The sequence below is a fragment of the Pyxicephalus adspersus genome, chromosome 7 (genome assembly GCF_032062135.1).
Source record: "Pyxicephalus adspersus chromosome 7, UCB_Pads_2.0, whole genome shotgun sequence".
In the NCBI taxonomy this organism is placed as follows: Eukaryota; Metazoa; Chordata; class Amphibia; order Anura; family Pyxicephalidae; genus Pyxicephalus; species Pyxicephalus adspersus.
Genome location: NC_092864.1, coordinates 15,635,123 through 15,650,541, shown reverse-complemented (window position 1 = coordinate 15,650,541; position 15,419 = coordinate 15,635,123). Strand labels below are relative to the sequence as shown.

The 15,419-nt window shown below is 37.1% G+C and overlaps 1 protein-coding gene across 1 annotated transcript in view; it reads left to right on the top strand.

Moving 5' to 3' along the window:
• Positions 1–1,196: 1,196 nt before the first annotated feature.
• The window catches only part of LOC140334764 (glucagon receptor-like), a 50,620-nt gene continuing 36,397 nt past the window's right edge, over positions 1,197–15,419 (top strand). The window contains exon 1 of the mRNA XM_072417005.1: positions 1,197–1,353. Coding sequence (XP_072273106.1) covers positions 1,298–1,353 — 56 coding nt within the window. The 5' untranslated portion in view covers positions 1,197–1,297. The remainder of the gene's footprint in view (positions 1,354–15,419) is intronic.

Here is a 15,419-nt window from a genome sequence, read left to right as displayed (position 1 = left end):
ACTTCTTTCAACCACTTAAAGAAAACAGTAAGAGCTGTAGGGGTTAGATGGGACATACAAAGTTTCCCTAGTCAAAAATAACATTTCCCCTGCTCTTGGTGGCTTTTTGTTTTTTTGCTTGCACGGCATTTTCCATGTCGTGTAGAGCTCCGTGAATAAACCGGGATTCTGGAGACAATGTAACTCCTATGCATGGCTGCCTAAAGCCTTAGGAGGATCATGTGGACTCACAAGACCTGCCAGCCCGAAAAACATAAAGGAATTAGTTAGATTTATAGAGGGGGTAAGGAGATAACACTCCCAGAAGTGGCAATTTTCCAGAAGACTTCTATGGAGGATTTCCCAGTGCAGACAGCTTGAAAGGTAATATTCACCCTTTTCTATTCCAGATTGCGTGTTTGGGAGCAAACAATGGAGTCAGTAGACTAGTGACCCCAAGGTTCTTTAATATTCCAAAAACAGCCTTGGTTGCTGACAAAGTTACTTTGCAGAAATGCAGCTATTGTGATGCTGCTGGGCGGGGGTATAAGACTGGATGAACAGAATTGCATTTGTGGCAGGAAAAAAAGTTACATGGAGTATATTTTTTTACCCACCCCATTTGTCTTTTTTTTTCTTTAAGGTTAAATACAGAATATTCACCTAATGAACATGATGAAAGCATGTTCACTTTGAACACTAAATCACATGCAAGAAAAGGAAAAATGATTTCTTTTTGCACATGATTGAACTAAACATACCTTGCTCACCAAGATAAGGAAATGTTCACCATGCAAAAAGAAAATTTAATTTGCAAAGTAAAATTTCTCTGCTGCCTAAGTAAAACTCTCAATACCTCAATAGGCTTCCTTTTTCTCTGTCTATCCGTTTGCCTTTTCTTTTCAAGAATTAATTGTGTTACCATTTCAGAAATCTTCAGCCAATCATGTGGTCCCCAAAATCCTTTAAACTAATCATCACTTCTTTAGAAAAATTACTACTAGTAAAGCAATTGCACCATCCCTGCTCAAAATAAAAGCTGCCTGGAATAGAAGAGACAGATGGATAGAGCTGGGAATGGCAGGGATAACAGATGAATATAGGTGGTGATGCATTCAATGCAAAGGCTGGGAAGCTAAAGGGGAGGGTGGGCAGAGGAGGGGTCTAGGAGAGGGATACATGGAACTGATGAGAATTCTACAGAAGGGAGAAAGCTAAGAGGAGAGTTTCGGAGCAATTGAATAAAGATTGTTCTATAGTAAGACTCAAGGAGGCTGCCAATCAGATCTGTAATTGGAGCATATTGCTGCCATCTGCCATGGCAATGAAGTCTGCACTGGGCTGGCTACATTTGTTCATTTTGCACTCAGCCAGGTAAGTCTCTTGCAATCAATGAATTAACTATATAGTGGCTCAATGGCTAGTATTCTCTTCTTACAAAACTAGGGTACCAGGTTTGAATCTAAGTGAAGTTAGTTTGTATGTTTTCCCACGTTTGCATTGATTTTCTCCTATCTCACAAAATCATACTACTATGGTAATTGGGTACTTCCCATAATTGGCATTAGACTAGGGTAAAGGTTTTAGATTGTGAGCTCATACTAAAACTAATACTAATACTAAAAACTGCCCTCTGTGCAATACATGATTTATATACGCTCCTATTAAATATACTTTGATCTGCAGGTAAAAGACACATTTTTGAAAACAAGGATCCTTATCCGGATATAAATCTTTGTCACATTTTTTATGAATATATATGTTGATGTTTAATATTTTCTGCCATTATTATACAATAATTTTAAATTCAAAGAAGATATTGATTTGGATTTAAATCTTCAAACTTTTTAGGACTTCTGATGGCAGAGTTTTTGCCAGTGAAATATAAATCTTTTCAGTTTTGTTTTAACACTTTACCTAGGTTGTGGAGAATTGTTTGTTTTGTACCATTTTCTATAGATCATATTTTGATTTTAATTGCTTTAATTACTAGCAGATTTGGATTTATTTATGTTAGTTATATACCTGTTGAAGTTGATTTACCATGAATAAAATATAGGGACTGATTTTGCTGATCTCTATGCAGCTTATTTTGCTAATATAGTGACCCTGTGCTTTTATTACTTTCCTATTACTATTGTTATCATTATAGATCTGCAGTGCATTTTGCTAAACACGTGTTGCTATGCACTTTGGTATGAGCTGCGTTAAGCAGCACATTGCATGCAAATGTATTGATTGCTGCATTTTGTAAAGTAAAATGTATGACCAGTTGTAGTGTATTGGTAAGGTGTGTTTGGATAGGTATTATTGCCATACGTTAATGCAATGCACCAGTGGGAACAAGCCTTGAGCCCTAAAAAATATGGAGATCAAGAAAAGTCAAAAGTCATTTCCTGCAGACTTGTTCAAGGTTATTGTTGAGGGCAGAGGTTCAGCAGCCAGGTGAACTTGTATTTTAAAAGGAAAAGAGAGGAGGAAATCCCAGTGATTTTCCTAATGCATGGTTTATATCTAGATAATTCTGCAAGTGTAACTGGCTCAGGAAACAAGAAGCTCTAAATGTGAACTGTGAAGCAATCAAATGTGATCTAATTGGTCTGTTATGATTTGTGTGACTATTTTCACAATTGGTAAATTGTAAGATTGTATGCGTTTTAGAATGATTGATATAATAGGTTGATGAAATAGCCACTAATGGTATTCAGAATGTCCATTGGCCCTTTGGCTATATATGGGGAGATATACCCTGTATGTATTCTTCTTCTTCTTCTTCTTATTATTATTATTATTATTAATAATAATAAACACAATTTATATAGCACCAACATATTACGCAGAGCTGTACATTAAATAGGGGTTGCAGATACAGACAGTGGCACAGGAGGAGGAGAGGATCCTGCCCCGATAAGCTTACAATCTATGTATGTAATTTTTGTGATGATCCTAATCCTGCCCCTTTGTGCACTTTTATAAAAAAAAGATGGTGATCTCTGTGCCCTAAGCAATAAATCACTATGGTAAAGGACAAAGCTTATCAGCTCTTTTCTGCTCCAAGGTGGAAGGAGTACACATGCAGTCCCGGTGACAGAATGGGAATTCCTTTTTGTCCTACGTTGTGCTACAAAAGTTGATTCATATTCTATCAGTGGTTCTAATCAGAGGCGTTGCTTGACCCATGAGCACCAGTTCAAAGGTCCAGGCAAGTCTCTGGGGTCTTGGGGATAACAGATTATGTCTAGAGGAAAGTAGGTGCAAATTGGGAAGGTTTTTAGCTTAACAGCTTTGTAAACATCCTTGTATCCTAATCAAAATCTAATATAGGGCAGCACGGTGGCTTAGTGGTTAGCACTCTGGTCCTGGCAGTGCTGGGTCCCTTGGGTGCTTAAATCTCGGCCAGGACACTATCTGCTTGAAGTTTGCACATTCTCCCTGTGTTTGCTTGGTTTTTCTCTGGGTACACCAGTTTCTTTTCACTTTCCAAAAACATGCAAATAGGTTTATTGGCTTCCCCCCAAAATTGTCCTTTGTTATTGAATATGGCTATGGTAGGTACATTAGATTGGGAGCCCCTTTGAGGAACAGGACATGACTATGGACTTTGTAAAGTGCTGCATAATATTTCGGTGATATATAAAAGATAATGTTAATTAAATAATTACTCAGAAAGAGAAAGAAATGGGAGGAGATAAGGAGAATAATGAAAGGACATCAGCCCTGATCATTGTGGTGTTCTCAGAATTGACCCTACCTTAGCCCAAGGGTGCTCCTGGACTCTTTGGATTCTAGAAATACCCTTATTTCAGTTTATCACGGAGAGCTGGTAGTTCCACCAAACATCTACCAGGGTTCATGTTACTGTTTCCAAATTTCACTCGGTAAAGTAAGCTCATTTTAATGGCCCATTTAAAAATGGCACCTGGTAGTTAGTGGTTACAAAAGTTCACTTCAGCTTCCCTTTATGACAGATTACATTATTCTTGATATTTTAGGTTACAGTGACTCCATTTTCCATTCATTAAGTAATTATTACTTAAGCTTCTCATTCATGCCTCAGTGGTTATGTCAAAGTACCAGACAGGTTATTACAATCAGTGGTCATATGAAAATCCCAATGATTGGCATTGGAAGGGCCTTCTATCACTTTCTGGATTAAGAAGACCCTGAGGGCATCTTTGATAGGAATTACATAAAAGTCAGATGGCATACTGCTTGGAAAAAACTCTTATACTATGTTTTCTTCAAGATGTGAATTTTTCAACCTATAAAAACAGAATTTTTAAAGATTGGTACAAAAAACATAAATGTTTCCTAATCTTTGTGAGTAGGAAGCTCAGGAAGGCTTAAATGATAATAACAAATTGATATCAGGTTTGCAAGGCATTTAAAATCTCTTTGCAGCTTTGAATGCTTAAAGTCATACTTTCTTAGAAAAGAAATATGGACAACTTTAATTAAAATTATCCATGCAAAAAACATGCCCCACAGTACCTCCAGGAACACAAGAAATGCTTTGTCCACAGGTGTTCATATACACCACTTTTCCTGGCTTCTTTCTTTGCAAAAATGCAATTATATGGAGAATGTAGAGAGTAAGATTTTTTGGGGGGATCTGTTTATAAATGTTTCCAACCAAGATTCACCCAACTTTTACCCGCATTTCACACATTGAATTCAAATACAAAATGTAAAAATCACGGAAAAGTCGATTTACACATTTCCAAGTTGAATCCAATATGGAAGATGTGTAGAATTTGGATAAAAGTTGGGTAACTATTAGGTGAAAACATTTATACATAGGCCCCCTATAATAGATGAACACTTTTAGTAGTGAAATAGTACTTGGTATTTCCAACAAAGGTCAAATCCTCCAAACGATGCAGTTTGGAGCTTAACTATACCTATAGTGCAGTGGTCGCCAACCTTTTCGGACCCATGGACCAACTAAATTTACTGGCTCTAGACCGCACATGCATGGGGAACTGGGTATCACTCAAAGAGGAAGAAACTTCCCCCATAGTGACATCATGATGCCAGAACCTCCCACTTTCCCATCTCAGGTCTGAACCTGCGATGGGAGAGTGGGTGGGTTGTGTCCAGAGACACAACCCGCACATTTTCCTGAGCCAGCGATCCATATGGGGGACATTGTCTGTGGCTCTAATTGTGCGTCCTCCCAGCGGGTCCTTCTCCTGACCCCGTTGGGGGGGCTTCACTACGTCTTTCACTCCTTCACTACGTCTTTGTTTCATGAATTGGTACAGCGCTTAGCTTCTCTGGCTTTTGATCTCCACCTGACCATCCCTGGTTGCTACCTATCCTGACCTCGGCCTTTTCTCACTACCATACTGTCTCAAGATTCTGAACCACTACCCATTCCTGGTACTGCCAGCTATTGCCAGCTCCAGTCTGTTCATGGACCACAACTGGGGCATGACTTCCCAAAGACCATCACCCATTGTGGGGTGTGCTGGTGAAGCTAGAGGTTGGTGTTTTAGATTCTGTTCCTTGTTGTTGCTCCAGCCAAGTCGGCTAGTGGCACCACAATTCCATGATAAGTGGAAGGTTGCTTAGACCAGTAGTCCCCAACCTTTTGCACATTGTGGACCACTAATTGCATGGAATCCGACCTGCACATGTGCGGGGAGCCGTGTGTCACTCAAAGGGGAAGAAACTTCCCCCCAGGGTGACATCATGATGCCAGAAACTGCTCACTGTCCTATCACAGGTCAGAGCCTGGGATGGGAGAGTGGGCAGGTTGTGTCCAGAGACACAACCCACCCACCTCCTTGAGCCTGTGATGCATACGGGAGACATGGCGCGCGGCTATGGCAGGTGCGTCCCCCAAGCCCCCCCCCCACGGACAGGGGGTTGGGGACCCCTGGCTCAGACAATAAGTAATGAGATAGGAGGACACATACACTCTTCTCCAGAAGTTGAAATATTGGGGGCTCTAGCAGCATGAACACAATACATTTTGAGAGGGTAAAATCTCTTTTATCTATTGTTCAAAGGTAAAGTAATAAAAACTTGAATTCAACTTTGAATGACAGATTTCAATGCCATTTCAATTGCCATTTCCTGTAATCTTCCACAAAACACTTGTATTTCAGTAATTCAATGTCATTGTAATCCATTATTGGCCTTTATCCTAAAGACGAATAGGAGAGGTATGGAGAAAAACCAACACTTAAATTTCGTTAGAATGTGAAAAAATGGGTACAAAGCTTTAGGTCACCTTAACATGTTAGTTATCAGAAAATAATATACTACAATGTAACGAGGAAGGACACTGCCTTTGTTGTTTTACATTCCAGAAGATTCTAGCGTATTTTAGGAAGCTGAAAATAAACTGTTACATTTGCAATCACCTGCAAAGTTCTTATATGTGAACTGCCATTGCAAAACTAGTTTTTAATGATGCAATCACCTAGTCTTTTATTCTTTCTTTCTTTCTTTCTTTCTTTCTTTCTTTACTAATAAAACATACAATGACTCTGAGCTAGTATGCAATTAGTGAGATTGGGAATCCTGGTTGTTGTTTTGGCAGAAAATCAACACTTCCCGGAGTGTCAGATCCTTTACGTTCCTGGCAGCCTTCAGCACCTTTCCTTCTTATCACTACTTCATGTAAAATAAGCACAAAGATTGGAAAACATAGCAAAGTCATTTAATCTATTATGGATCATTTTCTGCAAGATCAATGGAGTTTAGCAATCTTGTTAGGATAAACACATTTCTGCAGAAGGTTGGGGGGTAGGAGGTATTGAAAAATTGTACACTCTTTAAAGAAAGTGTAAGAAAGAAATTTGTAGGGTGCCATTGCTAACCTCCACATGAAAAAGTTACTTTGGTAGGACAGTTGGGATCGGAGTTAGGAATAGTTTATAAAAAATAAAAAATATCAACAACTGTAATAAAACAAATGATACTACCTACTAAGCATAAAAAATCAGAGTTTTCTTTACCCTGACATTTTAGTAAACTTTTTACCTTTTATCAAATTTCTTTTAGTCAATGACACACTCAGAATGATATGACAATGGGTTTAAGGATTACAGAGATGCTTTTCACCTACCTGGACATTCTTTTGTGTCATATAATGGCTCCTCATCAACCTCATTATTTTAGTTTTCTTTTTTTTAAAAAGCAAAAAATTGTGGCAGTATGCAAACTTTGACCAAATACACAAAACAACAAATTCATAATACAGTAAGTGAAATAAACTGAATGACCCTTAACTACAAATCATTCTCTAAACAAAAGGTTTTTCTGTTCAAAAACACATTTTGCATGAATAGCTCACTTCACTGCAAAATTATTTTTGCTTAAATCATTCTTTACCTGCCTTTGTACTTTGTGCCATTCTACAGATGGTAGTAAATACAAAACTATCCTAATAAAAACTGGTGCCTAACAGGAAAACTTATTGAATCAAGGTCAGACTGAACAGAATGACTCAGTACATGCCTGGTGAATTATTTACATTTTTGCAGCACAATGACTAATTTGTTGTTTAGATGACGCTAACTGTTTTTAAATAGCTCCCTGCTCTTTTTTATAGTGCGTGCTCCAGTATAGGAAGCCAATGCAACCCGACATTAAGTCTTTTTTTATTCTTTTAGCATTTCCATACACTTTAAGGTAGGGGATCATATACAGATATGTATAATCCCATTTAATATTCATCAATTCCATCAATGGCAGTTGTCTGATAGCTGTCAAAGCCCCTTAGATGATAGGTGCCAGCACTGCTTTTTGTATTTGAACAAGGCTGACAAGTATTCAAAGGTTTGGCCTTCTGCACTCAATTTCCCCTGGTTTTCTTTCCTATTATAGTCAGAAACCTCATGCACCTCCAATGAAATCAGAAAGCTCCTGAATACCCCACCTTGTAATATTCTCATTTTACTACATTAAATGCCATTGACGTTCCTTCTCTTCAGTGGTCATTGAACAATCCCCAAAAGGGACAGAGTTAAATGAAAAAGAAGGATGAATTATTTATCCTGTTCTCAGATGTTATGTAAAGGAGCTGATGTCAAATACATTTTTGTTGCTTTAATATATATATATATATATATATATATATTTTTATGCTTAGAAATAGATTTTGAGTTATGATTTGCCATGTAATGCAGCGGACAGCTTACCTTGGTATTTCCTCAATGCCAAAATTTATGTTTGTATGGGTTGATAGAGAGTCCAAACTGTAGAAGACTTGAAGGTAATAAATAAAGTCCATGGCAATTATTGCATGTTATCTTGTATGGCACAAAATTCAAGATATATGACCATCATATCCTTTTAAACATCCTATTTAAAAACTATGGCTTTGCTTAGTTGCTATACCAGCCTTTCCAAAAGAACGTGTGAAATCGGGAACTGAGTTATCAAAGCTCTCCAAGATAGACTTTTGTAGGAGAACCTGGGTGATCCAGTCCATGATTGAAAACATCTTCCAACTAACAGATTCCATTAGATCCAAATATACGCAGCTATAAAAGTCTAGTTTGGCCCTGTTTTTTCTATCACATCTTCTTATTGTGTGAGTTATAGTCCCAGTAAAGGACCACTTTGCCCCCCCCAAAGAATATGTACAACTAATTTCAACTTTTACAGACAAAGCCAAGATATACAAATATATTCAATGGCTTTTGTCTCTACTGATCATTTTATCTTCCTATCAAAGAAATCTCTACTTATTTATTGTTTCATTAGATGCTAATATTCAGTCACATAGGTTTTTGGCACTTGTAATTCATGGATGCATGTTCTCATGTTACCATGGCAGCTATAAGGAGGCGAGTTGAGTGAGATTTTCTAAGGGCTAAATAACAGTTGAACTTTTCCAATTTATCCCTTCCACAGTCAAAATGTGCCAAGGTAAAAATATGTTTCATTTGTTCAACAAATATTCCTATTGCCCATCCAACTTTCACTACAGTCATTATTTGACCAGTGCTAAAAAAGTAAAATAATACTTTGAAAATATTTTTAATTTGATTCAGTAAGGTCCATTTTGAGTGTTGCATATGAACACTTCGTATAAAAAAATATAATATATATATTCCTCATCCTACTTTCTGCTCATTTAAAACCCACTTTTTTAAACTTGCCTACCCATCTTCTTCTGACTCTTAAACCCCCAGTACTCACCCACCAATCCATATCCCCTCCTATTGTATGCTGCTACCCCTACTCTTAGATTGTAAGCTCTTCTGAGCAAGGTCCTCTCTTCCTCCTGTGTCACTGTCTGTATCTGCCTGTCATTTGCAACCCCAATTTATTGTACAGCTCTGCGTAATATGTTGGCGCTATCTATATCTATATATATATATATATATATATATATAAATACTGTATATATATATAAATACTGTTTATTACACAGCTTAACAAAAATATTTTTTCACTTGCCAAATTTCCATTTATTTAGTGTGTTTCAGGTCTGCTGAATCCAGAAATTACATCAGTTTCATTGAATTGGCTGTAGTTCTTGTGATGCAGGAATCGGAATAGACAATTTTACTAACAACAAATGTTAACGCAGCATAATATTATCAATCTTTATTGATGATAAAGATGATTACAAAGATCTTTACACTGATGTTTTGCATATTATATAATAAATGTAGCATTATTTTCATGGAACTTTCATTAAGCCATCTTTTTATTTCATACGTTTTCTTTTTTTACAGAAATATGAGTTCTTCAAGAAGAAGTTGTTTAAATGATCCTAATGTATTTTGCTAAATTTGTGGTGACTATTCCCAGCAAAAACTGAAAAGAAACTTTACAGAATTTGTGAAACAAGCATATCTTACATATTTTGGTATTAAACTGGGGGACCAAGATTTGGGCTCCCCATATGGTGTGCAAAACTTGTGTAGAGTGTCTATGTCAGTGGAAAAATGGAAAACTGAAACGTTTGAAATTTGGTGTACCTATGGTATGGCGAGAGCCCAAAAATCATCATAAGGATTGTTATTTTTGTGCTGTGAATGTAAAAGGTTTCAATCGTTACAAGAAAAACAAGTGGGAGTACCGTGATTGGAATCCGCAAGACGACCTGTGCCGCATGGTGCTGATGTTCCCATACCAGTGTTCAGTACACTCCCTGATATTCCTGTATCGGACATGGAGGATATACAGGGTTTGGAGTGTAATCCAGGAGTTAGCAGTGGTAGTGAATTTGAAGGAAGTGTTTCATCAAACCAGCAGTTCCCCCAAGAAGAGCTCAATGATTTAATACGTGACCTAAGTCTGTCAAAACAAGCATCTGAACTTCTAGCATCTCGACTAAAAGAAAAGAACTGTCTGGGACCGGAAGTTAAAATAACAGTTTATAGGACAAGAGAGGTGACACTCCTAACATATTTCAGTGAAGATGGAGACTTTGTGTACTGTTGTAACATCCCTGGACTACTAGCCCATATGGGAGGACCAGAATACCGAGCAAAAGACTGGCGGCTTTTCATAGCCAGTTCCACTCGAAGTTTGAAATCTGTTTTACTGTATAATGGCAACTGGTTTGCATCAGTTCCAATTGGTTACTCAACAAAACTTAAAGAAAATATGAAAATATCCAAATGGTCTTACAAAAGCTTTGCTATCATGAACACCAATGGTCCATATGTGTTGATTTTAAAAATGGTGAAATTCCTACTTGGACAGCAAAGTGAATACACAAAGTACCCATGTTTCATCTGCTTGTGGGATAGTAGAACAAAGCAGGATCACGGGAAAAAAGTGACATGGCCTCCAAGGGAAAACATGGAAAAAGATGCAGCGAACATCATTAACGAGCCATTGGTTGACAAAGAAAAAATAATTCTCCCTCCACTACACATAAAGTTGGGATTAATGAAGCAATTTGTTGGAGCTCTGAACAAGGACAGTGATTGCTTCAAATACATTTGTAGATTCTTCCCTGGATTGAGTACTGAAAAATTAAAAGCAGGAATCTTTGATGGGCCGAAATACGTGCCCATCAAAAATGTGTGTGCTACTATGAGCATAAAGGTACACTATCTTCCTAGCAATTTGCAAAAATTTCCAGAAAACCTTGGCGATTTCAGTGAGGAACAAGGGGAGAGATACGATCAAGATTTAAAGGTGATGGAAGAAAGGTATCAGGGCAGATGGGATAGACACATGATGGCAGACGAAGGCATCATGCATCAGCATAAAAGGAAATGATACAAACTGAGTTTTTCAATTACTTCTTTGTGATTAGTTCTGTAAATATACTGAATATAGAATATACGGAGATTAAGTATTTCAAAAATTTAATTTTGTATACATAGGCATATTTAGTTCAATTTTGCCTAATTTTCATGTTTCATTAGATTTCTGTGAGGTTATTATTGAGATCATTATTTCAAAAACTAGAGCCAATCTAGCAAAACCAACTGTGCATCAAACATAACCTCAAATTACTTTAATCTGTATGGCAAGAATATGTTTGTTGACCAGTGTTATTAATATTAATAATAATAATAATAATAATAATAATATTAGGTATTAACATTATTTACCAGACAGCAGGTAACAAGTGTGAAATTTAGCTCTGTGCATAGCAAGAGTTTGGGTAAACACACAGCCGAATGATCAGCTAAATTCTTCTGTTTCCAGTTAAAGACAGAGGTATCTAGTTCTTCATTCTTAAAGATTAAGTAAACCCAAAACTTCCCAAAACAAAAAAAATCCTACTTACCTTCAATCCAATCCATCAATGTAGAGCAGTCGATCCATCGGGAGGTTTCTTTCATCTGTTGTCCCGGTATCCGCCTTTGGTCCGGCACCCCAGGCCCACCATCTTCTTCTCTTCTTCCGGGTTCTTCTTCCTACGTCACCCGACGCAGGTGCGAGTTGGGGTGGCATAGATTGGGAAACAAACTTGCCGACCTCACTGCGCATGTGCGAGATTGACAATTTTTCCCCTTTTGATGTAAAGGGCTCCTTCTGATGCTCGGGCATGTGCAGTAGGAGCAGCCAATAGCCTCCCGGGATACCTAAATCACACATCCCAGGAGGCTGCTCCTACTGCACATGCCCGAGCTCTGCTCTGCTCTCCCATTTATTCTTAATCAGCTAAGTAATCGAGGATAAAGGGGGCGGTACTGCAACCTTTTTTTTTTTTAAAAAAGGGTGTTGTATCAAAAAAAAAAACACAAACAAACAGAATTGTTACTTTAAATAAAAGGGTTGCCTGCCATTTTATGAAAAGTGACAATTCTGAGTTTAGGTACACTTTAAGTAGCTGTCAGCATGTGCAGAGCTAATGCTAGACTCTGCATTAGCTGAACACACTGAAGCATGGAAGCAGTCCGTATTGAATGTTAATGTTATGGAGACAACAAGTTGACATTTGACCTTTTACCTTATCAACCAATGCAATTTGCAAATTAAGTGAAGTTGTTTATTTTGTTAACTTTTTAATGTAATAAAAACAATATAAATATTAAAAAATAAAAAATATGAGTAGGGCTAATTATGTTTTAAAAATGAAAGCATTCTAAAAAAGGTAGTAACATCATCTTGACCCAAACAAAAAAATGGTTGAAGACTCAGGACCTGGAAGTAGATTGGGTAATGATGGAAGCATCATTGTTTGAGTGGAGGAGCCATAATGTGGAAATATGCATGCTTGCAAATCACTAAAACCTCAAGGGACTCAAAATGTTGATGGAGGGGGGTTAAATTCCATTTTAATGATTCAAATATAGACTGCTTTATATAGGAGGCTTTATATGTTCATTTTTAAAAATAATTTTGTATACCCCCAGATAGGGTTGATGCCTAGAAGTTGGATATTGGATGCCATGCTAGTATACAACATTACAGAGGGGTACAATGTAAAGACTTCCGTGTGTTGACTTACCAGTAGAATGTTTGTTGCTGTATTGATTTCTGACAATCGTAATAAAAAATATTTTATCAGATTCAAAATTGAATGGAAAGAACTTTTAAGCCAATGTTTTGTGAAGCCTAGAAAAATAGTAAGAAAAGCTGTTCCTTCTTTGAGCATATCCTAAAAAGATTTATATACATTTTCATGATGAATAATGAGATCAACCAACTGTATATCAGTTTTTTTTATTTTATGGATATAGGTTTTAACTATAAATCTCTATTGGGCCAGGTGTGTCTTTTATTACAAATATGTGTAGGTAGTGTGTAATTTGTTGTTTTTGGCATATTTAGCATGCACAAGAATACTTATTGTGGCTATGATTTTGAAAGATTGGGTCTGGAAACCCTCCCTGACAGTGGTAATAATTGTTTGTGGCAGAAAACCTTTTATTAAGAACATATAAGGAATTTATCTGCCAGGTTTTATTGTTTTAAAGACCCTGCAAGTACTGAAAATGACCAGGTTAGCTACCCAAAATGTGCTCCAAAATTATATTGTGGGCTGTCAGAACAGTAAATTGGTAGACTAAACATTGGTGATCTGATAAATTGCCTTTTTTTGCCTTGTTCTCCATCTTTTGAATCTGATTGCCACCTTTGTAGAGAAAGGCTTATAAAAGGACAATCAGATTTTCCAAGGTGGTGATCAGTGCTTTTATCACCATAATGTAATTATCCAGAATTGTCAACCTGAAGTTGCATTCACTCAAATGGACCAAATGATCACCACATTTAAAAGAGGCCTATGAGTCCATTCACTTTAATTAACGTCAAATATGCTAGTTTTGGAAACTTGAGAAAAGTAGTGATGGGGATGTTTAAAAAAAAAAAATCGCTAACCTTTATAAATTTCTTTGGAAAATACTACTATTCAAATGGCAATCTCTATAGGCAGGTCTACAGGTACAACAGGTCTGATCATCATATTATAAATATACCGACATTAGCTAAAGCCCATCTTTTATAAATGGGCCAAATCCAATATTGCTGTTAATATTCTGAACATAACACCACTTCAATGGTGATTTGCTCCTTTATAAATTAAGCCTTAAATGTCATTAGCAGTGTCCTTACCAGTTTTCTCTGGCCAAGCTACTCATACCCCGTCTTCACAGCCTAAAAGGTATTCACCCTGTAGTCTGTTGATATATTCAGAGAGGGATAATTATTTTCAGATAACATAGAAAGTGACAGTTGGACACAAGTTGTAAATGTCTATAATCTACAAGCAGACCTGGATGTACTGTTTGATTGGGCAGCCAAGTGGCAAATGACATTTAATATAGATAAATGTAAAATTATGCACTTGGGGGCTAACATGCATGCTTCATACTGTCTAGGGGGAATGAATATGAAGGAAGTGTTTCATCAAACCAGCAGTTCTCCCAAGAAGAGCTCAATGATTTAATATGTGACCTAAGTCTGTCAAAACAAGTATCTGAACTTTTAGCATCCAGGCTAAAAGAAAATAACTGCCTGAGACCGGAAGTTAAAATAACAGTTTATAGGACAACAGAGGTGACACTCCTATCATATTTCAGTGAAGATGGAGACCCCATGTACTGTTGTAACATCCCTGGACTACTAGCCCATATGGGAGTACCAGAATACCAAGCAGAGGACTGGCAGCTTTTCATAGACAGTTCCACTCGAAGTTTGAAATCTGTTTTACTGTATAATGACAACTGCTATGCATCAATTCCAATTGGTCACTCAACAAAACTTAAAGAAGAATATGAAAATATCAAAATGATCCTACAAAAGCTTTGCTATCATGAACACCAATGGTCCATATGTGTTGATTTAAAAATGGTGGCAAAGTAGATACACAAATTACCCATGTTTTATCTGCTAGTGGGATAGTAGAGCAAAGCAGGATCACTGGAAAAAAGTGACATGGCCTCCAAGGGAAAACATGGAAAAAGGTGCAGCGAACATTATTAACGAGCCAATGGTTGACAAAGAAAAAATCATTCTCCCTCCACTACACATAAATTTGGGATTAATGAAGCAATTTGTTGGAGCTCTGAACAAGGATGGTAATTGCTTCAAATACATTTGTAGAATCTTCCCTAGATTGAGTACTGAAAAATTAAAAGCAGGAATTTTGATGGGCCGCAAATTCGGAAACTGATAAATGATTCAAATTTCACAAGTTACATGACTGATACTGAAGCTTCTGCCTGGCACAGCTATGTCATGGTAGTGAAGAACTTCTTAAAAATTTGGGTGCTACTATGAGCATAAAGGTACACTATCTTCCTAGCAATTTCGAAAAATTTCCAGAAAACCTTGGCGATTTCAGTGAGGAACAAGGGGAGAGGTTCCATCAAGATATAAAGGTGGTGGAAGAAATGTATCAGAGCAGATGGGATAGACACATGATGGCAGACTACTGCTTGAGCCTTCAACGTGATTGTCCTGATCATCAGCATAAAAAGAAATCATACAAACTGAGTTTTTCAATTACTTCTTTGTGATTAGTTCTGTTAATATACTGAATATAGAATATACTGAGATTA